Source organism: Mustelus asterias, chromosome 18, assembly GCF_964213995.1.
Source record: "Mustelus asterias chromosome 18, sMusAst1.hap1.1, whole genome shotgun sequence".
Lineage (NCBI taxonomy): Eukaryota > Metazoa > Chordata > Chondrichthyes > Carcharhiniformes > Triakidae > Mustelus > Mustelus asterias.
In genome coordinates this window covers 56748359-56774015 of record NC_135818.1, presented here as the reverse complement: position 1 = coordinate 56774015, position 25657 = coordinate 56748359, and the positions used below count along the sequence as shown (strand labels likewise).

The window sequence follows — 25657 nt, the reverse complement described above, 5'->3', positions numbered from 1 at the left end:
AGAGCAAAGATCCATAATATGGAGCAAGGGTTGCTAGCTCTATCAATCACAACTCATAAAAAATGTCAACAGAGGAAAAGGATTTCGGAAGTGTTAGAGCAGGAAAAATGGGTCATGAAAACAATGAGACAGTATTGAGGAATTGGAGAAAGCATGAAGGCTTTAGAATAAGCGCAATGGGACAAAGTATAATTCAGCCAGATGTAACTTTTTTTTGGGTTTTTAATCAACACTCTCACAGGAAATCCATGACCAGAATTGGACAGTAATGAAGAGAAATACCAACTGGACTATGAACTATTATAATTTGTTTAAAATCATAATTATGGCTGCCATTTGGGATTTTGGCTGTGGTGGCAGTTGAAGATCTACAACTTCACCTTCAATGGCCTGGGGATAGGGAAGGAAATGAGCCAGAGTTTCTGCACCTGATTGCAATCCATTGAAACCCTTACAGCATGTTTCATGTGTAGGTCTTCAAGTGAGGAAAGGAACAGGCTGTGGTTCTGATGCTTTCTTTTATCAAACACTTTTCAATCTCTTGCACAAACAATAGCCATGTGGCAGAGGTAATTGAGGTTCAGGGACAAGTGTGTGCCATATTCGTGCATGGCATTGATCCCTCTAGAACAGGAGAAAATTGAGGGAAAAAAATTTGAGTGGTGGTTCAGCATTGAGTTAATTTAAGGTGGTACTGCAATGTTATGGTTATGTTACTAAATTGTGTAGACTAACAACTCAGAAAAAATGATCCCACAGTAGCAGTTTGATAATTTTATGCAATTTAAAGAAAATATGTAAATATCAGTTCAGATCAGCAGAAAAGGCTGTTAAGGCTATCAAATTATCATTAATAGCCAACTGGTTAACTGATATCCTTTTGGGAAGTGAACTAGCCATCTCTATTTGGGCTGCGTTACATGTGACAGTACTACCCTGATGTAGTTAATAGTTATAACTTGAATCAAACTGAGAGACGCTGCATTTATTCTAAAACCTTTCCAAGGGAAATTAGGAATGGGCAATGATTAAATATCGATGTTGCAGAAACACACAGGGAGATCTTTTTGTAAAACTGCCTTGCATTGTTTTGATAGCCACCCCATTCTAAGATACAGAATGCTTGTTTTCTTGTGTATAATTCCTAGGTTGCACCTTCATTTTCTAATGAGCCAAAAATCCTGCCTGAAGTTTATAACATAGCTGAAAATCTAATCCTCTACTTCGATGAGCTAGAAAGTAAAGAAAATGGGTAAGTGACAAGTAAGCAATTAAGTGGATGAGTTTTGCATGTTTATCCACATAAATCAAATAAGCATTTCATGATAAGTTGCTGATCAAATTTTACGACTGAGCATGTTAACTTGTCTTTTGTTTTAATAGATCAGCAGGGATGAGCTTGAACCGTGGCAGTGTGTTGGTATTTTTGCCAGGTAATTTTAAGAAATTTTTCAAATACTTTTAAAAAAGCGAATCAGTGATTCAGATGTTATCTACTATACCATCTTAACAAGGGTGCCAGACATGCTTCAGTTATAAACATTCAGTCCTCGACTTAAGTAATTTCAACCAAACTACGCTGGCCTCCTTCTGCACTGTAGGGATTCTCTGGTAAAGCTAGTTAGTAATGTTGTTGAGGAGCCAAAATAAAAGCAAAATACTGCAGATTCTAGCAATCTGAAATAGAAACAGAAAATGCTCGAAAACCTCAGCAGGTCTGGCAGCACCTATGGGGAGAGAAACAGTTAATAGAACATACAACATTGCAGCGCAGTACAGGCCCTTCGGCCCTCGATGTTGCGCCGACCTGTGAAACCAATCTAAAGCCCATCTAACCTACACTATTCCAATATCATCCATATGTTTATCCAATGACCATTTAAATGCCCTTAATGTTGGCGAGTCCACTACTGCTGCAGGCAGGGCATTCCACACCCTTACTACTCTCTGAGTAAAGAACCTACTTCTGACATCTGTCCTATATCTATCACCCCTCAATTTAAAGCTATGTCCCCTCGTGCTAGCCATCACCATCTGAGGAAAAAGGCTTACACTGTCCACCCTATCTAATCCTCTGATCATCTTATATGCCTCTATTAAGTCACCTCTTAACCTTCTCTCTAACGAACACAGCCTCAAGTCCCTCAGCCTTTCCTCATAAGACCTTCCCACCATACCAGTTAACATCCTGGTAAATGTCCTCTGCACCCTTTCCGATGCTTCCACATTCTTCCTTTAATGTGGCAACCAGAACTGTACGCAATACTCCAAGTACGGCCGCACCAGAATTTTGTACAGCTGCAACATGACCTCATGGCTCCGAAACTCAATCCCTCTACCAATAAACGCTAACACACCATACACCTTCTTAACAACCCTATCAACCTGGGTGCCAACTTTCAGGGATCTATGCACATGGACACCGAGAGATCTCTGCTCATCCACACTATCAAGTGTCTTACCATTAGCCTAGTACCCTGAATCACCTCACTTTTCCGCATTGAACTCCATTTGCCACCTCTCAGCCCAGCTCTGCAGCTTATCTATGTCCCTCTGTAACCTGCAACATCCTTCCGCACTGTCCACAACACCACCGACTTTAGTGTCATCCGCAAATTTACTAACTCACCCTTTTACGCCCTCATCCAGGTCATTTATAAAAATGACAAACAGCAGTGGCCCCAAAACAGATCCTTGCGGTACACCACTAGTAACTGAACTCCAGGATGAACATTTCCCATCAACCACCACCCTCTGTCGTCTTACAGCTAGCCAATTTCTGATCCAAACCACTAAATCACCCTCAATTCCATGCCTCCGTATTTTCTGCAATAGCCTACCATGGGGAACCTTATCAAACGCTTTACTGAAATCCATATACACCACATCACCATTAATGTTTTGAGTCCATATGACGCTTCTTTCGAGTTAGAGAGGGAAAAATGTGATGGATTTTATAATGTTTAAGAGGACGTGGAGCAAAACAAGGTTAGGGATAGCTGGGAGCTGGGAAAGATTGGACAGATTCAGGGACACAAGAGAAAGGGAGAGTTAATGATAGTGTTAAAGATTTAAGGTCCTGATAATGGCATGAAGGTAAGATAGCAGAATGAGATAATCGCAGAAAAAGGGAACAAGTGACACATAGCCCTGCATGTCTACTGCGGAGGGGCATTGGGATTAAAAAAGAGGGGTCAAAATGGAGGGGAGAGTTCATGGTCTGAAGTTGTAAAGGACCGAATTGGAAGACGAGGCCTCAAATACTATCAAGTGAGGCAGAGTTCCACTTGCACCACCTTCAATTTTGTCTACTGTATTTGCTGCTTCCAGTGCAGCCTCCTCCACACTGGGAGGCTAAATACAGACTGGATGACTGATTTCCGCTTAATCTGCAAGCCTTACCCCAATTTTCTGTCCTTTGTCATTTCAACTCACCATCTTGCGCGCATACCACATATCCAACCATGTCCTGCTGCAATGTTCCAGTGAAGCCCAACGCAAACTCGAGGAACACTATCTCATCTTCCAATTAGCACTTTACATCCACATTGAGTTAGTGGTTTGTTGTTTTTTCCACAATTATAAGAGGTAATGCAGTTGCACATTAGTATTGTTTATCAACCCAAGATGCCTGCATGCAGCATAGTTCCCATCTTCTGCCTGTGGCTGTTGTCAGCCAGAATTATTTTAAATGTAGACTTGCTTTTGATTTCTTTACCAGGATATCTGCAGCATGCACTAGAAAATTGCAGATATTTCAATGATTTCCTGGATAAAAGCAAATTACTGCGGATGCTGGAATCTGAAACCAAGAGAGAAAATGCTGGAAAATCTCAGCAGGTCTGGCAGCATATGTAAGGAGAGAAAAGTGCTGATGTTTCGAGTCCAGATGATCCTTTGTCAAAGCTAAAAGGCAGAGAAAGTGGGAGCAAGAAAATTGCCTACTTTCTATGCCTTTTAGCTTTGACAAAGGGTCATCTGGACTTGAAACGCCAGCTCTTTTCTCTCCTCACAGATGCTGCGAGACCTGCTGAGATTTTCCAGGATTTTCTCTTTTGGTATCAATGATTCCCAGTCTATTTTTTTTGTTTGTGTTAATAATTGGTTAGATCAAATTTCAGATACCTGTAACTTCAAATGTTTTTCAACCTTCAACAAAACTTCCTAAAGCTGCAAATTCAGAATTTTTTTTTGTTTCCTTGTGCAGAAAAGTGAAATGTGCACCATAATTGAAACTAAGATGCACATTTTCTTAAGAATCTATGTTGCTGCATTCTCTGTCTCTCTGCTACTTAACCTTTTTATTCGCCTGTAATGTGTCCTCACTTTAGGCCTGGCAGAAATAAATCACCTGCATGAAGTCCTCACCTCTATGGTTCAGAAGAGGTAAGGCATTGCAATTATAGTTTAATCTCTATAATGTATGGAACAGAGAAGCAAAACTGCTGAAAATGCTTTTGGTTATCCAACTGGTGCCTCTTGCTCGCTCAGTATCTGTTTTCCTCATGTCTTTGAGGCAGCTTGGAAGGTTTTTCTCTATTAAAGGACATATAATTGCAACTTAGTGAAACGGACTTTTTCAAAATGTAGTGCAATTTTCAAGAATTTTACGACTCGTGCAAGTCGGACACCTGTATCAAGTTGTTTTCTCTCATTGTGGGTAATTGAGTGATCGGGTATGACCCGTTCGGCCCACTGTTGTAACTTATTGCTGCAGTCATTTCCTGGAGGGCTCCAAGTTGATAAAATTGGAACAGTTAAAATCACAGAATCTTACAATACAGAAAGTAGCCTATTGCATCTGTGATAGATTTTGGGTAGACTGGGCAATTCGTGCCACTTCCAAGCTGTTTTCCTACGGCACTGCTATTTTCGTCAGGAAATTTCTTGTAAGATTCTTCCTTCTAAAGAAGAAACATTTTGAATATCAAATAACTGTCTTTACTTTTTCTTTGTGTCCCATTAGGAATTAATGTATTTTGAAAGGGAATGCTACAAGCCACTTGTGGCAGACAGCAGGGAGACTCCTCTGTAGTTACTGTAATTGAACTTGGTCTCCCTTCTTGAATATTGTCATAATTGCATTGTCCCTGAGATCCCTGCCATGCACTCTTTCCAGATGAGGGATATGGATTTGTATCGCCATGTCAGGAATGTTTCACCAACATGTTTCAGAATTTCAGCAGAAATTCCATCTCCTCGAGGGGCTTCGTTATTATTCAGCTGTTGGATGGCTTTTTCAGCTTCACTCCCAACTAGCATAGCACCAGGACTGTGTCTGACTGGGTGCTGGAGAGCAGATTTGAGGACCATCAATGAGATGATGACGAAATACTAACTGTCATTTTCACCATTGGAACCATCAGAAACTTTATCTGAGTGAAAATTGGGGTCAAAACTGGTGTCATTGCACCAATTCTCCTCTTTTTCATCAAGTAATACCTGCAGCAAATTAACCTACAGGCATTGAGATGATCTGCAGAACAGATAGGAAACTGTTCAACCTAAGCTGCTTTCAATTTAAAACCATTCTAACTTTAGTCATAGAGCTTCAGAATGCAGATGACAATTGTGTGTGCACTCGGTCAGAACCTGAGCTCCAGGTCATTGTCGACTTCTCTGAAGCATATGAGAAAATGGGCCTTTCAGTTAGCACCCTGAAAACTAAGGTCCTCTTTCAATCAACTCCTACAGCAAAACACCTCCCTTCATCGATTAAGATCATGAGACCCTGGAAAATGTGGACCCATTTCTGAACCTGAGAGTCTCCTCTTGATGAAAACATATATTGACTCCAATATGTCAGCTCAGCCTTCAGCCAATTGAGGAAAGGGTACTTAAGGTCTAGGAATTCAATCCTGAAGTGAAGGACATGGTTTGCTAGACAGCCGTGATCTCTACATTTATATATTTTGGAGACTTGAACAAGCAGGCACTCAAAGCATTGCAGAATACCACCCAATAGCAAAATACAGTATTCTCATTTTACAATTTTTACTAATGTTCCATTTTAAGATATGAAAGAGCAGTTTGGCCCAGTATTCCCCGCTTTTACTGTTTTATTCCTGCACCACTGGTGCCTTTGCAAGATCCTCCAAATTCGGTGAAAAGAAAGGAGGCTCAACAGCAGCATCCTTCTAAGTCAACATGCCCATCATCAAGGGACTAATAGCTGAAAACAAACTTTGCTGGACAGGACATGTCACTCATAAGCTTGACATCATACTCTCAAAACAACTGCTGTAATCAGAATTTGATCGCTGTAGGAGCTTGTCAGGAGGACAGTGGAAATGCTTTAGGAATGGGCTCAAAGCATCCCTGAAGTGGTCAAACATACCCATCAACACTTGAGACCTGGCTTGTGAACAATCAAAATAGAGGAGGCTCATTTGGGATGCACTAAACAAATTGAGAGATTGCAGGAACGTGCATAGATGAATTTTAGGTGTCAGAGGGAGCACACAGACCTCCAAACAACCGATCTACCTAACCCTTCAAGTATTCGCTGCCCTGCATGTGGCAGAGTCAGTAAGAGTTTTAACAACACCAGGTTTATTTAGTAGCAAATGCCATTAGCTTTCGGAGCGCTGCTCTTTCGTCAGATGGAGTGGAAATCTGCTCTCAGACAGGGCACAGAGACACAAAATCAAGTTGCAGAATAATGATTAGAATGCGAATCTCTACAGCCAACCAGGTCTTAAAGATACAGTCTGTATCTTTAAGACCTGGTTGGCTGTAGAGATTTGCATTCTAATCAGTGTTCTGTAACTTGATTTTGTGTCTCTGTGCCCTGTCTGAGAGCAGATTTCCACTCCATCTGACGAAGGAGCAGCGCTCCGAAAGCTAATGGCATTTGCTACCAAATAAACCTGTTGGACTTTAGCCTGGTGTTGTTAAAACTCTTACTGTGTTTACCCCAGTCCAATGTCGGCATCTTCACATTGTGGCAGAGTCTGCAGATTGCACATTGGACATTGCAACCATCTTGGAACCCATTGAATCAGAATGGAAGCAAGTTAGCTTTGATCCTCAGGGACTGCCTAAGAAGACAGAATTCCTGACAGCAACTTCGGATTTCCGCATTATTCTGCGCAGGTGCAGACTTCGAAAATTGCTATCAGTTCCTGTGGAGTAATGGTACTGACAGTTTCACTGTAATTACTGTAGCAAAATCTGGGTCAAAATTGATTGCTAAAACAAAAGCTGTACCATGGAATACTGTACTAACAATTGAGAGAATAATTGGAAACACAACAATTCCTAAGCAGTGAGAGTAGAACCATTGATTATAAAACCTTCAGCTAAGGAGGAGACCGCTCAATACATCTTGTCTGTGCTACCTCAACAGCAGTGTTAAATACTCCATTCCATTCCTTATTATTTGCTGTAGTCCTTTACTACACTAATAAACATACTACACTTTTTTGTGGATCCTTGTTACATTACAGCTTTTTTTCCTGCCAGGAGTGTTGAAAATTTCACCACACTGGCATTGTATTTTAGTATATTTAAAAGTACACAACTGACACCTTCACCTGTAGGCACGTTTGGACACTGCTGTTGACAAATTTTGTTATAAAACTAGAGCCGAGTACTTTGACTTTATTAACTTCTCCTTCAATACAGAAATGTAGCTATAACAGAAACTGGATATCCTTACTTAATGCATGCTTGTGAATTCTTATCTGTAAAGAACTCAAAATAAAACACGATGTTCTGATTGTAGGCTGCATGTGTACCCACTACATTCAAGTGTGACCTTGGAAGAACAGAGTAATGTGTTCCTAACCCCGGTACCTGGCTATAGAAAGGTGAGTGTGTCACAGAAACATGCTGAGATAGTTTGCCAAAAAACACCTAATTAGAATCATTGTCCAGTAAAATTGTACCTGGTTTTGTGACTCTTTGGAAGTTTGGCTATTATTTCTTCATTTGGACAACTTGTGATATAATCTCAAGATTGTTTATTTTTTAGTTCAATTACTGACATGCAAATTTCAGGAAGGTAGCTATTTTGGATGAAAGTAGCTTCTAGTTCTTAAATTAAGAAAGTCAAACAGAAGTGGTCCCCGTGATTTTTGCCAACTTTGCCACTTTAAATTACATTACAGTTTGATAATTCTGGCAGCTTAGTTATGTTCATTGTATTAAGGTCAGAGGCATGGTGGTTATAGGATTGTTGCAAGATTAAAATTGTTTAGTTGTGTGATATATTTGTTCTAATTATGGCTGGTTTGGAATGGAAATCCAGTGCCAAACAATTTATCTTCAGTTCTTGGCAAAAGTACAGAATTACTTCTTTGACAGAATCTTTTAAACCCGTGACCGTCACCACTTATAATGACAAGAGCAGCATAGGAATACCATCTTCCGCAGGTTCCTCTCCAAGTTCCACACCATCCTGACTTGGAACTAGATCACTGTTCCTTTGCTGTCATTGGATCAAAATCCTGGAACACTCTTCCTAACATCACTGTGTGTTCAAACAGCATATGGACTGCAGGGTTCAAGAAGGCAGTACTCGAGGGCAATTAGGGATGGGCAATAAGTGCTGGCCTAATCAGCAATGCCTACATCCCATGAATGACTATTTTTTAAAAATTGTTTTTATTAGTTCTGGACCTGATTAATCCAGCTCAATCCTGGCCAGCCTCCCATCTTTCGCTTCTGTAAAATTAAGATCAACCAAAACTTGTTTTATCCTAACTGACACCAAACCCTCTATACCAATTACCCCAGTGCTCACTGAACAACATTGATTTTAGTTGAGTTACGCCTCAGTTTTAAAATTCTCTTCCTTGTTCTCAAGTCCTTCTGTGTCCTTTTCCCCCTCTATAATTTGTGATCCCCTCCAAAATATTGGGTTGTTCAGTTCAGGTCTCATGCCCATTCCTGATTTTAATGGCACCATCGTTTGTGGTCTCTTCAGTTGCTGGGGCTCTAAGCTCTGGAATTTTCTTCATATGTCTCTCCCCCTCACCTCCACTTTTTCCTCCTCTTCCATCTATTAATCCTATCTTTTTCCTGGGAAGTGTAGGCACAAAAGTCTGAGCTAACATACCAACCGACTCGAGAATCGTTTCTTCCCTGCTGTCATCAGACTTTTGAATGGATCTACCATATATTCAGTTGATCTTTCTCTACACTGTAGCTATGATTGTAACACATTCTGCACCCTCTCCTTTTGTTCTGTATGTATGGTATGCTTTGTCTGTATAGCGTGCAAGAAACAATACTTTTCATTGTATACTAATACATGTGACAATAAATTTTTAAAAATCCAATCTTTTAAGAAGCCCCAGATGTTGTCTTTGCTCACAATTTTGGTCCTTTGATTTAATATCTCCTTGCGTGGCTTGGTAAATTTTATTTGATTGCTTGCCTGTAAAGGACCTTGGGATATTTTGCTCCATTAAAGATGTAATAATACAAGCTTTTGTTGTTTTCATTACAGAATGACTTCTAATATATATCAAGCTCCTTAGCTTGTGGATTTGGAATCCGATAATTATTCTTTCCTATATAGAATTTGCATTCTGATATGGCACTTTTGCTTTATTGCTGGTTATTTATGCCAAAAGATTGGTCTGGAAATGATGGCATTCTCATTTGTTCATTTAATATTTTACATTTTCATTTTGTTCTATCTTCCCTTAAAAATAGATCATTTTGTCCACAAATATCGCTGAGAGCTCTGTCACTGTTTCAGATGTTAAATATGGTAGGACTTCATTTCTTTATTTTGTTTAAAATAGATTTTACTGTTTATAACCAAAGTTGTATCACTTGCATATAGAACTCAAAAAATAGTTCTAAATATCTAACTCAAACATTTATGACACTTGTAATGAATACTTAAAGAATGTTTGGAATACATTAAAGCCAAAGTGTTAAAATACCATAGATACCATCAGTTGCATTAATTGCTGCAGTTTTATTTTTTATCTAGTTTCACACACAGCTCACGTGAATTCAGAATTTTTGCGTTATTTAGTCTGTTTACTCAAGATATGTATCCTCCAAGAGTGGAAGAGATGAAACCTTATGGGAACTATATTTTTTTGTGGAGGAGGAGTGAGACAATGTTGTCTGTGTCCTGTTCAATGCAAGAGATAGCCTCTGGATATTTGTACCTGGATCATTCTGAAAGAACTGTTGCACTTATTTTTGCAAATGATGCTGTGGTGTTAGTGGAGTGGCCTGGAGATCTTGCACATTAAAACTTAAGCAATAATCTAACTAGTGTGGATATGGTAATTGGTGATTCAAGCTCAGGCATGTGGCTTTGCACAGCTTGAGTGGACATTTCAAAATACTGACTGGAGAATACAAAGAATGTCTGATCTGTTTGCTGTACTGGTATCTTGGTGTCTTTGTGCTGAGATGGGCTGAAAAGTCTAAGTTTCTGGTATATAATAAAGGTGTTAACGTAACTTGATTCATAATTCAGAACTTCCAGGTTCATAATCAGAGGGCTCCTGTAGCTCATGACATGCACAACCAAATTGTCAGATGTGTAGCACATAGGGGAAATAGTTACAGTGAGGGAAGACTCCGCATCTACCAATGTTCTGTTGATATTTTGAAGGGTGCGTCTTCCTCCATATACCACTTCATGGATTTAAGTGTCAATGATGTGTAAACAGAATATATGGTGCTGAATTTGGATTTTGAAAGCATCATGATGAGACATATGGCAAGATATTTTGTCATTGAAATACTTTTTACAGACACTTGTCTTAGATTTGATGTGCAAATTGAGACTTGGTACATCAGCTGCTGGAAACTGATATTTATGGGCTGAATATGAGAGCACAGGCACATAGTTAAGCTACAGTACTTGCAGTTATGTTCCAGAGAGGCAAGCAGATGCTGTAGATGCTCTGCATCTTCACAACAGAAAATGGTGATTACGAATCTGGGTCTACCACCAATAATTTCTTTGATTCACTGACCGAAGTAGACCCTCTAAGTTGAGCGGCATCAGTGGATAGAGGAGCCGTTTGTATTTCAGATCAATTAGCTTTAGCCAGAAGTGAATAAATTTAGGGTTGAACAGGGAAATAATTTTGAACTTAAATGTTATAAAAATGGCATAATTAAATCCAAAACATTAATTATGAGTTTTTATGTATACAAAATAAAATAACCATTTGTCCCTTGGAGGTAGAGCTACGGCAAACTCTGGAGAATGAGGAAATGGTAATCTAACCTTCCTTGGTCTTAAGGTCAGAGGTGGGGATGTTCGCCGATGAAATGTTCAGCACTTTTTGCAATTGCTTGGATACTGAAACAGTCCATGTTCAAATGCAACAAGATCTGGACAATATCCAGGCTTGGGCTGGCAAGTGGCAAGTAACATTCATGCTACACAAATGCCAGGCAATGACCATCACCAATAAAAGACAATCTTACCACTGCCCCTGACATTCAATGGTGTTGCCATCACCAAGTCCCCCACTGCCACCTTGGGATTACCATTGACCAGAAACTCAACTGGACTCGCCACATAAACACAGTGGCTACAAGTGCAGGTCAGAGGCTAGGAATACTGAGGTGAGTAACTCACTACCTGACTCCACAAAGCCTGTCCACCATTTACAAGGCACAAGTCAGGAGTCTGATGGAATACTCTCCACTTGCCTGGATGGGTGTAGCTCCAATAACACTCAAGAAGCTTTGTCCAGGACAAAGCAGCCTCCTTGATTGGTACCACCATCCACTCCCTCCACCACCGATGCTCAGGAGCAGCAGTGTGTACTGTCTACAAGATGCACTGCAAAAATTACCCAAGATCCTTAGGCAGCACCTTCCAAACCCACGACCACTTCCATCTAGAAGGACCTGCAAGTTCCCTCCCAAGCCACTCACCGTCCTGACTTGGAACTATATCACTTCGTTTGCAGTCAAAATCAAAATGCATCAAAATCCTGGAATTCCCTCCCTAGTGGCATTGTGGATCAACCCATAGCACGTGGACTACAGCGTTTCAAGAAGGCAGCTCAGCATCACTTACTCATGGGCAATAAATGCTGGCCAGCCAGTGACCCCCATGTCCCATGAATTAATTTTTTAAAAATTGAACAGATATTGAGTGTCCCACAGTAGAAGACCAGGTATTAGAAATAGAGGGTACTCTAGGAGCTAATAGAAATGAAATTAAGGTAGTTTATAATAGCAGAAAAAGAGTACTGGAGCAACCTAAAGGATAAACATCCCACAAATCCCCAGGGCCTGGTGGTCTACATACTGGAGTTCTATGAGATATCTGCAGAGATTGTGAATGCGTTGGTTGAGACTTTTCAAAATTTCTGAAATTCTAAAACTGTCCCAGTGGATTGGAGGTTAGCAAATATAGCATTGCTGTCCAAGAAAGGAGTGAGAGAAAAAAACAGGGAACCATGAGTCAGTTGGCCTGATGGATGGCGATAAGATTTCACATTTAAGACATTTACTGTCAGAAAAGACAGTGCTATTGACTAAATCACTGTCTTTGCAGGCAACTTGCACTTCAAACTACAGGACGTGATACCCCCTTAATTTTAACACAACCAGAAAAAACACATTTCACAGGTTTTTGTTATACTGTCCTTCAATTAGACATTCATTCTGAAATCAATCCAAAGCGATTCTTGGTGCTCAAAGGTTTATTTCTGTTTTTTTCTTTCTCAGCCAGGTAACGTCTAACCTGAGAATTGTCATTAACGGTGAGAGCATTACTGGGAATCCTCCCTCTAGCATAAGCTAGGCGATTCTTGCAACATAGTTTTAAATCCTTATGAATTTAGTATTTTCAATCCGAGTGTGAGCTTCCACCTGCACTCCAGCAAGGTGAATGACGGAGACATTTAGTCTTTAGCTGCTTGCTCACATCCAGATACTGGCAGACTAACCTGTCTGTAATATTCAGTGATATTTTAGGAAAGCCTGTAACTTGATATCACAGTGGCTTCCACTGTGCCCTTGCTTGCTCAAAGCTCACCACCATGGCAATGTGAATCTCAAAGGCCTTGCATCCAGATAGAAAATATTAATTGGCTATTCTTTAGAACCCAATTCATGTGGGATTAAATGTGGGCAGTTTAAAGTGTAACTGTTTACAATCTGACATTCTTAATGCTTTTCTGGGTCTTTGGAGACTCATTGGTTATCTACTGTTAGCTGTTGTCATTGTCTCCAAGTGTAAATATCACCCACCTCCTTCAAAGTACAATAGTTTGGGCTCTCTTCTTTTCTAACAATTAAACCACCTAGACTCTTTGTCCGGCAGACTTCAAAACAGGTTTTTTCTTAAGGCACAGTGCAAAACATAACAAACTTACCAACCCTCACACTTGTAATACTTGCATTGGAGGCGGTACAGCGAAGTTTAACTAGATTGGTCCCTGAGATGAGTGAATTGTCCTACGATGACAGGCCCGTTAAATCAGGTCTATATTCTGTAGCGTTTGGAAGAATGAGAGGTGACATCAAGAAACAGTCAAAATTCTGAAAGGTAGATAGTTATAGGATGTTTCCCCTTGCTGGGGAATGTAGAACATAGCACCATCTCAGGATAAGAGGTTGATCATTTAGTACTGAAATAAAATATTCCATTACTGAAAGGTTTGTGAATCTTTGGTGTTTTCTACCTCAGAGGATTGTGGGTGCTCCAGCGTTGAATGTATTTAAGACTGAAATGGACAAATATTTGGTCTCAGGGAATTGAGGAATTTGGGAAATGTGGAGTTGAAACTAAAGATTAGTTATAGTTGAATTGAATGATGCAGCAGGCTTGACGGACCATATTGCCTACTCCTAGTCCTTGTGCTCAAACAATCTGATCATTGATTTGTTCAGCATTGCAAACATTTCTTTCTTCTGTATAGTGATAGACTTCTGTTTAACTCGAAATCTGGTTTGCGATGAAGACACAAACTACCAGAGCCTTCGATTGAACTGGGCCTCAAAGATGAGTTGTAATCAGAGGAAAGGTAGATAAAAGTCTCGTTTCCATTTTATTGAATGTTTTTGGGAAAAATAGCACAAATATCAGTTATGAAGCTTTCCTTTATCTGTAAGACTTGAGCTTATTTCCTTTTTCTGGGAGTCCAGGCTTTACTTGTGTAGGCAATTGAGCAGATCAATTTCATTCAAACTCTTGTCATATTGATATAATTTGTTCATTAAATATGTAATTAGTCTAGACTTCAGTGTGTGGTGATTTATGTTTGAGTGATTATAATAGGTTACATATTTCGGTAGACTTATCAGTGTTTTAAATATTTCCACTAAAATTGTTCAGGCGTTATTAAAATAAAAGGAAAAGAACTTTACATCTAATTATATTTGAAGTTAGTCACTATAATGTGGTAAACTCGGTAGCCAGTTGCACTTGGTGAGGTCTCACAAATATCAAGAAATGAGATACATAACCAGTTAATCTGTTTTAGTGGTATTTTAAGGGATTATTGTTTGGGTCATGGGGAGAACACTCTTAAGACATGTAAATGTAGAAGACCACATACTATCAGGCAGATGGGACGTCGTACAGTTCTGAAAGATTGATAAATGTAGTAAAGAAATATTAAGAATGGACGTTGTCTGGACACAGTGTAGAATTGAGAGATTATGTTATCAGAGTGCTATAATGTGCTATTGGATATTGTAAAATGAAATTGCATAATTCTAATTTTTAAGCCAGTTTTTATTATCACAAATAGGCCGGGCTGGTCGTGTTTCAAAAGGACACTGTTATCGGTTAGTGACCTATGATTTCTGGACACATTGCATTCCTGATCGTGCAGTACCAGAGATGCAGGTAATAGTCTCTTTTCCAAGGAAGAACCTTGTCCTGCATACTTCTTCACTTTCAGATGTGTTTTTACCTTATTCAGTTGTTAAAATGCTGAATAGTATTGAGACATTTAGCATAAATATTTGAAATTTCAAATGATATTGGATTGCATGAAATGCATTAGATATAATTTAGACACAGATGTGCAAATTTCTGTAATTGTACACTTCTTAGTAAATGCTGTAGAAATTCCTTACGCCGAGATATTATTCATGTTGTAAGCTACATGTAAAGTCAAAAAAATTGTTTCTTTGAATTTCTTAGCGGTGTCCATTAGGCAGTACTGTACTGAAAGTCAAATTACTGGATATGGGAGAACCAAGGGCTTTGTTGGCTTCTGCTTTATCTCCACCCAATTTGAGAGAGATTGAACGCACAGTGCTGCTACTGAAAGAGGCAAGTAGCTGACCAGTCTCTGAAAACTGAACTTTTGTAAATCAATGCCAAAAGTCTGATGGAAAAGGTTTGCTTTAGTAATGTGTGTAGCTTTATCGTGCAGAAAGTATTCACTGTATACTTGCAGTATTACCTTAAGTGGCAAAAAAACACTAATGGTGGTTTTGTCATTTTATATAAAGGTGGGAGCACTTTCTGTTGAAATGAAAGGAGTGGAAAATCCATATGATGGAGATTTAACTTTCTTGGGGAAAGTATTAGCATATTTGCCTGTGGATCTCCATTTAGGAAAACTTGTAGTCGTGGGATACGTGTTTGGCTGTTTAGAGGAGTGCCTAATTATTGGTAAGATGTAGAAATGCAGATGGAGCATTATTTTGAACAAACTATAAAATGAAGTAAATAAAACTTTGACAAACTTTCTGAAACTCCTAATAAACTGCAACTTTCCCTTTTAGCTGCTGCACTGTCACTGAAAAACTTTTTTGCAATGCCTTTCAAACAGCACCTTGAAGGATACCGGTAAAGTTGAATTTCTTTTTGGGGGAGTTGGGGGAGATAGTGCAATTGGAAGAGAGAAAAGGACGCTAATCTAATAGAATATTCCTCCATCCACAGGGCCAAACTTTCTCTGGAGTTCTCTGCTGGCCCTAACTGACTATTTGTATCTTTCTTTTTCTCCAATCTCTCCATGTGCCCTCTCCAAGGCCATCTTGTCCATGACACCTTGTTTCCTAATGGTTTTCTCTTGTCAGTTACTGCCGCCCTCCTAAAATTTGTCATCATCACTCTCTTTTTAAAAAAAAGCAACCAGTGATTCTCCCATGTTTGCAAACTACTGCCCTATCTCAAGCCTTCCTTTTCTTTCATGTCTGTGAATTTGCGGTTGTTTTCCAATCCTGTGCCAATTTTCCCCAGAACTCCATGTTGGAATCCCTTCATTGAGGTTCCTTCCTTGCTGCAGCATTGCAACAGCTTTTATTCGGGTCACAAATGACATCTTCTGCGGCTGTGGTAAACAACCCCTCCTCATCCATGACCTGTCTGCAACCTTTTACGTGTTTGATCACATCATCCACCACTAATGTTTCCCCATCATTGTCCACTTGAATGGGACTACACTTGCCAGGTTCCATTCTTGTCTGTCCAGCCACAGCCAACAAATTGGGCTTTTCTTCCTGCTCCTGCACTGTTAACTATTTTTGTCCCCCAAGGACTTGACCACCCCATCTGCCTCCCAAATGTTTCTCATCTATATGCTGCCCCCTTGTGACATCATCTAAAAACAATATCAGGTTTCTACACGGATGACATTCAGCTGCAACTCAGCATTTCCCCTCTCTCAATCCTTTTACTATCTCTAAATTGTCTGATATTTAGTACTAAATAAGCAGGCCTTTCTTGCAACTAAATGTTCGAAGATGAATGCCATTTGTCTTGTGCTGCCTCCCCCCCCCACCCCGGCCCACCATCAACTCCACCCTTCTCCCTGCCAATTTAGAGGCTGACCAAGAGTGTTTGCTACTTTGTTGCCTTTTGTCGCCAAAATTAGCGCACACTGATGGTATGACGAGGAGCTCCTATTTCCACCTCATTGCCCAACCCTTTCTGCATTAACTCGTCCATTTCTGAATTCCTCAACCTTGACTTTTTTACATTTGGACTTGACTGTTCCAATACATATCTGCCCAGAATCCCAATTTCTACTGTCCTTAAGTTTAAGGTCATCTAAAATTCTGTTGACCATATCCTGACCTGCACTAAGTCATGTTCACCTGTTATCCGTTTGCTTGCTGATCTACATCTGCTTTTGGTTTAAAATTCTCATCCCTGTTTTCCAATTCCTTAATGGCCTTCCTCTTCCCTAACTCATCTCATTCAGCCCAGCAATCCCCTGATATATCTGTACCTTTCCAGTTCTGGCCTCTTGCGCATCCCTGATTTTAATTGCTGCACCATTGATGCCTACAGCTTCCAAGGTTCAGTGTTCTGTAATTCTCTCTCTTAAGATGCTCCTAAGAAAAAAACTGTCATCTTTTAAAAAGTTTTGTGTCGGATGCATTAAGTTGCAGTCTCTCTTTCATTATCTGAGAGATCAGTTTCTGGCTGCATTTCAGTCCCACTGTCCTGATTTTCGGCCATCTGGTGTGGAGGGAAGCAGGCAGATCAGAAGACCTCCTTGCGAGACTGCTCCTTGGTCTGGCAGTGGAAAATCAAGGAGGTAGTTTGAGCTGATTGCTTGCCTCTCTTCCTTGGCTCCACGTTGCCTGCATGCATGTCCCTGGAGAGGGGGCATGCAGTGTCCACTGGTATGTTTCAGGTCTTCTGTGAGTAGGGGACTGGAGTGCATCACTCAGGGAATGCCAATTTAGTTTGATAACTTCCTTTAAAGCTTGAGGTTTTTTGGTCACTTTTTTTGTGGTGTCCTGTTAGGAATGGGCACTTCGTTCCTCATTATTTGCAACCTTCTGTTTGGATCAAAAGAAGTTTAAAAATATTAGCTGTTTGAGCACAGTTTTGGCTATCTCGCTACCCTAATTTCTTCCCAGTGTCAAACTTTGTTCATGCTCCCCTGAAGTGTCTTGGAGATTTTAATATGTGAAAAGGTACTTTATAACTACACGTTGTGGTTAATGGAAAGATCACATAAAGGAAAATTTGAATGCAGCTGCACTTGGATGAATGGGTAGCACAGACTTGTGGGATATAGATTTGCAACAACAGTTACCCACTACATAGCTAATGCCGAATGCTAGCTGGGAGTTTGGAGAGAGATAGGAAAACGATGATAATTAAAAACTCTGTACTTAGCTTCTACACAGTGTAATTGGGTAGAGCCTGTGCACCCTAGATTCAGTGAGAAGGAGATGATTTTTTTCCTATGTTCAAAAAATGTTATGGCCAAATTAAGTTTTCTTTGTTTTTGTGCTTATCTAGGGCAGAGATGCTAGATAATGAATATTTTAAATTCTGGCTTTCCCATTCCATGGTAATGCGTGGTTGTAAGATAGAACTCCACCTCCTCAGTTAGAACAATGTGCTTCAACCTCACTAAGAATGCCTTTTTGAACCCTACTGTTATCTGTGACTGAGTTGGTAGTATTCTCGCTCTTAAGTCAGAAGGTTGTGGATTTAGGTTTCGCTCCAGACTTGAGCAGAAAGATTAAGGTTTACAGTATAGTACTGAGGATGTACTCTTAATGTTGGAGATGCCATTTCTTAAATGAAATGTTAAACTAAGACCTCCTAAGATAGATGTCAAAGTTTCCATCGCATTATTTTGAAGAGTGGCATGGTAGTTATCCCTGATACCCTGGCCAGTATTTCTCACTATCTACTCTGAATCGGTCATGGTCTTGAGGGCTTCCATCAAACCATTCTCAACCTTCTCTAAGACGAAGCCCCAGCTTTGTCAATCTATTCACTTAAACTGAGCTCCTCATCTCTGACGCCAAGTTTTGTAAATTGTTTCTGTACTCTCTAGCACTTTCACATCCTTCCTAAAGTGTGATCGGAATTGGTTCCACTACTCAGTTGAGGCCAAACCAGTATTTTATAAGGCTCATCATAGCTTATTTTTTATACTTCATTTCCAAGTCCAGGATCCAATATGTCTTAACCACTTCTTTAGCCTGCCCTGCCACCTTAAATAATCAGTGCAGATGTATCCTCAGATCTCTGTGGTTCTACACCCCTTTAGAACTGTATATTTTTTCTTGTTACCTTTCCTTGTTCTTCCTACCCAATTACACTTTTCCGCTTTGGATTTTATCTGCCACATGATCCCCATTCCTTTAGTCTTCTTGCAGTTTACCACTGTACTATTCACAATACTTTAAAATTATTTGTCATTTTTAAATTCAGTCCTGCACAGGTCATTGTATATCAAAAAAAAGTATTGGTTCTGCTATTGGCCCACGGGGAACTTCCCTGTATACCTACCTCTGGTCCAAAAAACAACCATTTGCCACTCATATTTCCTGTTACTTAACCAGCGTTGTAGCCATGCAACCATGCTGCCAGTGTCCCTTTTATTCCATGGACTTTAATTTTGCTGACAAGCTGTTGTGTTGCATTTTATCATAAGCCTTTTAGAAATACATGTACACCTCACTGCCCACTTTGTTACTTCATTGAGAAGCTCAATCAAGTTGGTTAAGCATAATTTGCCTGCAGTGATAATTGTTTTGTGTTTTTATTGGTTGATAGTGATGTATTCTGGGAAGTTACGTTTAGTCCAAGCAATCCATAATTATATGGTTTTGTGGGAAAAATTTAATTTCAAGTTCAGGCTTTTGGGAAAGTTTGAAGCCTTCAAATAAAATTTTAACAGCATTAAACAACACAAGATACAGTTTAATGGATAAAGCTGATTGCTAAGTGAAATGTTTTTCATTTTGGTTGGTGACAGGGAAATTAATTCAGTAAGCATTTTGTGAATCAATGCACTATACATAGCCATTTTCCAGCACAAACATGGACCTCAGAAGTTACAGTTGATAGAATTTCAATCTATGTAAATCTGGAATGTGAATGTCTTAGACGAGTGGATTTTAATGTTTAAATTATAATTTGTATATGTGCAGGAATAAAATGGAGTTTTCAGATGGAACATTAAGTGACTGTATAGCACTTGTGAATGCGTTCAAGGTAACAAAACAGCCACTCGAAAAATTATATGTCTGCAAACTTGCAATGTTTGTTAGATAGTCATGTCAAAAGACAAAATATGACTTCACTGCTTTGTTAGTTTTCATTCACCATATACTTTCAAGGGCCAATAAATCCCTTAAAATCTACACTTGGGGTATTTTTACAGTAACTTGATTGCAATGTTAATGTAAGCCTACTTGTGACACTAATAAATAAACCAAACTTCATTATATCCTGTTCAGCGTAATAGTACAACCAAATTGAGCAAAATGTTCCAAAGAAAGTTAGGAATTTAATTTTGGTACCCTTCTAACTCAATGTGTATCATAATACTAAGAAAATCCCAGGTTCAACACTCTAGCTTATGATGATTTATCTCTTTTCAGTGAAGTGTGGGGGGCTCTACAATAGACTCCCCTTCCATGATATTTCCTTGGGTAGGGAGGACAAAGTTGGTTTGAGGTCACACATCTGATCGGTATTCAGTTTTCCTATTGAAATTGCACATACTTGGTTAAAAAAAGAGTATATTATTGGTTTCGCTAATTATTTCATCGCCTTCTGAAGTTGATGAGCTTTTTCTTGACATCAAGATTCATAATTAAATACTGACCAATTGGTGACGTAGCCGCCTGCTCAACCTTGCCATTCCCCTGTGGCCTCTCTATTCCTGTGGCCTTAATCATGGAAAAATTAACTCCACTGCACCCATCTTCTCTGTTTTGAGCATCGTGAGATTGAGGTGCAAATGATTTGTGGACATGTGTATGAATTTTTCTCCATAGGCTTGGCGTACTTGCAGGGAACAAGGACAGCTGAGATTTCCAAGGGTTAGTGCATGTTTCAGTCTTTATTTTTAAAAAATACCAGCCATGTAGTTAACAACTATTTATCATGTATTTTCATTGAAGTATCTGTTTTTCTTATCAGCTTAGAAATAATCATAGAATACATCTGAATTTGTATGCTTTATGGCAAGACTGACCTTTTTGATCATTGATATTCATTGGATTAATTGATCAATGCAACGGAGCATTTCAAAAGCTAAGTTATATTTGATCAGGATGGATTTTTTTAAAGAAAGCAAGTTCGAGCTAGGTTGGCACAATCCTTTTATTCGGATGTTTAATCAGATGCAAAATAGCCCAAAGCTGCAGATAATTGTGGCGCACTTAAGTGATAGTCTGTGACTATCTTTGGCAATTGAAGCAATGACCAATCCCCCATTGACCTTCAGTGGTATTGCTATGATCAAATTACCCCACCATCAACAGAGCACGACCAAAGTATCAAAATTGGATGCTTGGATAAGGACTGATACCTGAAATCCCTCTACAAAGCTGAAGTCAAAAATATGATGGAATACTCGCTATGTGCCTGGATAGTTGTAGCTGTGATAAAATGCAAAAGCTCAACGCTATCAAGGCCAGGGTATTCTGTTTCATTGGTACTTCTGTTAATGGACAAATGACCACTCCTTCACCTCCAGCATACTTTGCATAATGTACCATTAACATGATGTACTGCAGCAATACACCAGGCTTTCAACAACTGTCCAGCCAGCCCTATGATCTCTACCGCTGAGAGGATACGTAGTAAGACCATGGGAATACAGACCCCACCAAGTTTCCCTCTAAATCACAAGCCACCCTGATTTGAATATCCTTAATCTTTACTCGTTCAAAATTCCATAATTTCCTATCTAACATTATAATGGGAGCATCATCGGCATATGGACTGCTGTGCTGAAGGAGAAGTTCTAAAACCAGGATTTTCACTACAGCAAGCTGTCCAAATCAAAGGCAATGTATTTGCTGTCTGGCTGTCTTTTCATTTGCAGTTGAAGGTGCATTGATTAGAAAGGTGTAATGGAAAGCATATGGAGATTGGAGGGATATCAAATTTTAAAAAAATAGTAGTTGTAAGCATACTAAGGATCTGTGAGCAATTCCCTACAATTGCAAGAGCTTTATCGCCAACATTCTGTTTGAATGTATATTGAAAAGTCAGGAATTATGCAGTTAGTGGCTACTGTAGGTAGTGGGTGTGGTGATTGTCCCTTTAAGGGCAACACAGGCCATGTGACCCATTGCTATATTGCCCTTAAAGAAACAATCACAAATGGCCTGTGTTGCCCTTAAAGGGGCAATAATAAGGAGGTCAGGGGTTATGGGGAAAAGGCAGGAGAATGGGGATGAGAAAACTATCAGCCATGATTGAATGGCGGAGCAGACTCGATGGATCGAGTGGCCTAATTCTTCTGCTATGTCTTATGGCAATCACCACAGTAAGTTAAATGGGCTTCTGCAATCAAACAGTTTACACTTAGCTTAATTGAAAATCGGATTCTTTCAAATCCGTAGTTGTTGTGGCTGTGTTAATTTCTTGGGCTGCATTTATGTGGAGTCACTGAAGTTTCATGAAACCAGGATGACTCCATGATATTCCTCAATCTCTCTCAAAATAATTGTGCAGCATTATAAAAGTCCTTGAATTTAATAGGATCTTCCAACTTTGAGGCCCCATAAAACAGATGCAGTCCATACAAATGTGGTCCTATTAACCTGACTTCAGTTTTTGATATTATTGACTCATAATTCCATGTCTTGATGTTTAATATTAAAGTTTTGTCTTTATAAAGTCATGTATCATGCACATATTCTGACTTTTGACATTGATGTGACACAGGCTGAGTTGGAATGGGGAAAATCAAATTATATCCAGATAAAAAGAATAAAAGAGGTAAGTTCATTGTTGTGGACTATTAAATTGCAACAAGCACATTATTAAGGTACGATAATTTACTAATTATCTGGTAGCTGTTGTGTTCCATTCTAAGAACCAGAGTTCTTGTTTCCCATATCAAAGAGCTATTCGCCGCTCTGTTCAATTTTGTTTTCCGAAATCACTGAAGGGGTATACAATATACAGCTTTGTTAGGAGAAGAAAGTAGCAGAACTAGCACTGAAGTGAATTTTATCACCTTGCCTGTGAGCCATTTCTTTCTGCAAGTTTGATATTGTGGTGTTGGATGGAAATCTAATTATAGAAATTGGGAAGATGAAAAGGCATTTGTCTTTGTGTGTATTTTTCTGAAGTAAAGAAGAGGAGGTGAACTATTTTAACATGAATGGAAATAATATAACCCACAGAATAAGTATCTTTGCCAAGGAAGACAAAGCACCTGGACAGAACAATACCCTTAAACTTCTAAAGGCCAGAATATTATAGAATGGTTACAGCATAGAAGGAAGCCATTTGGTTTTCTCGAAGAGCAATTTGTCTAGTCCCACTCCCCTGCCTTTTCCTGGTAACCCTGCAATTATTTTCTCTTCAGAGAATTATCCAATTCTTTAAAAAAAAAACTCGATCGAGTCCGCCTCCACCATTCTACTCTCAGACGGTGCATTTCAGATCCTAACTGTTCTCTATTTTTAAAAAATTTCTAATGTAGCCTTGCTTCTTTTGACAGTCAGCTTAAATCATTGTTGCCTTGTTCTCAACCCTTCTACCAGTGAGAACAGTTTCTCCCTATCTACTTTGTTCAGACAACTCATGATTTTGAATATCTCTATCAACTCTTCTTGATCTTCACCTACAAGGCGAACAGCCTCAACTCCTGAAACCTATCCATGTACGTGAAGTTCCTCACCCCTGAATCCATTCCCACGAATCCCTCTGCACCCTTGATAATGCCTTCACATTATTCCAACACTCTGATGCCCAGAATTGGGACACTGCTCCAAGTGAGGTGAATCACTATTTTGCAATGATTCACAACTTCCTTGCTTTTGTACTTTATGCCCCTACTTATAAAGCCCGGTTTCTTGTCTGCATTACAAACCACTTTTTCTCAACTGCCCTGCCAAAATAAATGATTTGTGTAGATATACCTCAAGGTCCCTTTGCTCCTGCACTCGCTTTAGAATTGTTTTCTTTATGTTATATTGGCTCTTCTCCATCTTATTAAAATGAATCACTTTGCACTTCTATGCATTACATTTCATCTACCATGTATCTGCCTGTTCCACTAATTTGTCTGTGTCTTAAACTTTATCACTATCCTCTTCAGAGTTAACAATATTCCCATTTTTTTCTGTCATCTGCAAATTTTGAAATTGTACCCCACACCTCCAAGTCTGGGCTGTTTAATGTGTATGAAGAAAAGCAGTGGTCCTAGTAGTAACCCCAAGGGAACTCCACTGTATACCATCCTGTAGCCTGAAAAACAACTCTGTTTCCTGTCATTCAACCAAATTTTTGTCCATGCTGGTAGAGTCCCTTTTATTCTATGAGCTCTAACTTTGTTGACAAACCTGTTACGTGACACTTTTGGAAGTCCATGTATTTACTCAGTCCTCTTTGTTACTTCATCAGAAACTTGCAATTTCCCTTAAAAGGTGTTAGATAAACAGGCTTTATTTAATCCACATTTGTCTAAGAGACTGTGTTGGTTTTGCCCCAGATTATCAATATTGAAAGCTTTCTTGCCACTGAGTGTAGTTGCTACCGGCCTGTAGTTGTTGGGCTTATTTTTGCACCGTTTTTTGAACAAGGGTGTAACGTGTAATTTTCCAGTCCTCTGGCATCACCCCTTTGTTTGAGGACCATTGGAAGATTATGGTCAATGTCTCTGCAATTTCCACTTTCATTTATCTCTATCCTCACAGGCATGTGATGTGGTAATAGGATGCTTTTGAAGAGGAGGTAGTTCAGGTACAATCAAAATGCATCCCCACAATGGGGAAAGGCAGGACAACAAAGCCAACATTTCCTGGATGATGCGTGTGAGAATTTCACGGTAGCACAGTGGTTAGCACTGCTGCTTCTCAGCTCCAGGGTCCCGGGTTCGATTCCCGGCTCGGGTCATTGTCTTTGTGGAGTTTGCACATTCTCCGCGTGTCTGCGTGGGTTTCCTCTGGGTGCTCCGGTTTCATCCCACAGTCTAAAGATGTGTGAGTTAGGTTGATTGGTCAGGTTAAAAATTGCCCCTTAGAGTCCTGAGATGTGTAGGTTAGAGGGATTAGCGGGTAAATATGTGGGGGTAGGGCCTGGGTGGGATTGTGGTCGGTGCAGACTCGATGAGCCGAATGGCCTCCTTCTGCACTGTAGGGTTTCTATGATTTCTATTCTATGATGACAGATGTCAGGTGGATATTACAATTCAGATTCGGGCTGAATGCAGAAACTTCAAAGTGGCAGTGAAAAAAGAAGTGAGAGAAAACGGAGAGTGTGTCCAAAGAGATTGGAAACCAACATAAAAGGGAATCCAGAATTCCTCTCTAGCAATATAAAAAATGAAAATATGGTAAACTTTCCTTAGAAAATATAGTGGATGAAAACCTGTGCCATCAGTCAGAATGTTGTCATGTAGTTTGGGAATTGATGAGATTTGTGGGTTTCAAAGGAAAAAAATAACAGGGCTAAATACCCCCTTGTACCTTTGGAGCATGAATTCCCGGAACATTAATTTTTTGACTGATTCATTTTAGGTCGCACAGTTGTATGAGGAGCTGAAGGACCGTGTCCAATGTTTCAATATGTATATCGATCACCTGCGTGGATGCACAGATGAAGAGTATGTGCACAAGCAGAGATTCATTCTGCAGGTATTGCTTTATTCTGCCATTGCTTCTTTGTTCATACTTTTCCCAGTTTAATACCGTACCTAAATCTTGACCGTAGTTTACATTACAACGTGTACAGCCTGATATGCTGAGTATGCCTATTATAAAACATGGGTATCCCCTGGTGGCTTCCTGCCCTTTTGCC

General features: G+C 39.6%; 1 protein-coding gene across 1 annotated transcript in view; it reads left to right on the top strand.

Annotated features, from left to right (window-relative positions):
* tdrd9 (tudor domain containing 9) overlaps positions 1–25657 on the top strand; it is a 135736-nt gene that overhangs the window by 56343 nt on the left and 53736 nt on the right. The window contains exons 7-20 of the mRNA XM_078233120.1: positions 1149–1252; positions 1384–1433; positions 4332–4386; positions 7727–7811; positions 9664–9721; positions 13869–13973; positions 14703–14800; positions 15101–15232; positions 15415–15577; positions 15691–15754; positions 19819–19882; positions 20671–20715; positions 22574–22627; positions 25378–25494. Coding sequence (XP_078089246.1) covers positions 1149–1252; positions 1384–1433; positions 4332–4386; positions 7727–7811; positions 9664–9721; positions 13869–13973; positions 14703–14800; positions 15101–15232; positions 15415–15577; positions 15691–15754; positions 19819–19882; positions 20671–20715; positions 22574–22627; positions 25378–25494 — 1194 coding nt within the window. The remainder of the gene's footprint in view (positions 1–1148; positions 1253–1383; positions 1434–4331; positions 4387–7726; positions 7812–9663; positions 9722–13868; positions 13974–14702; positions 14801–15100; positions 15233–15414; positions 15578–15690; positions 15755–19818; positions 19883–20670; positions 20716–22573; positions 22628–25377; positions 25495–25657) is intronic.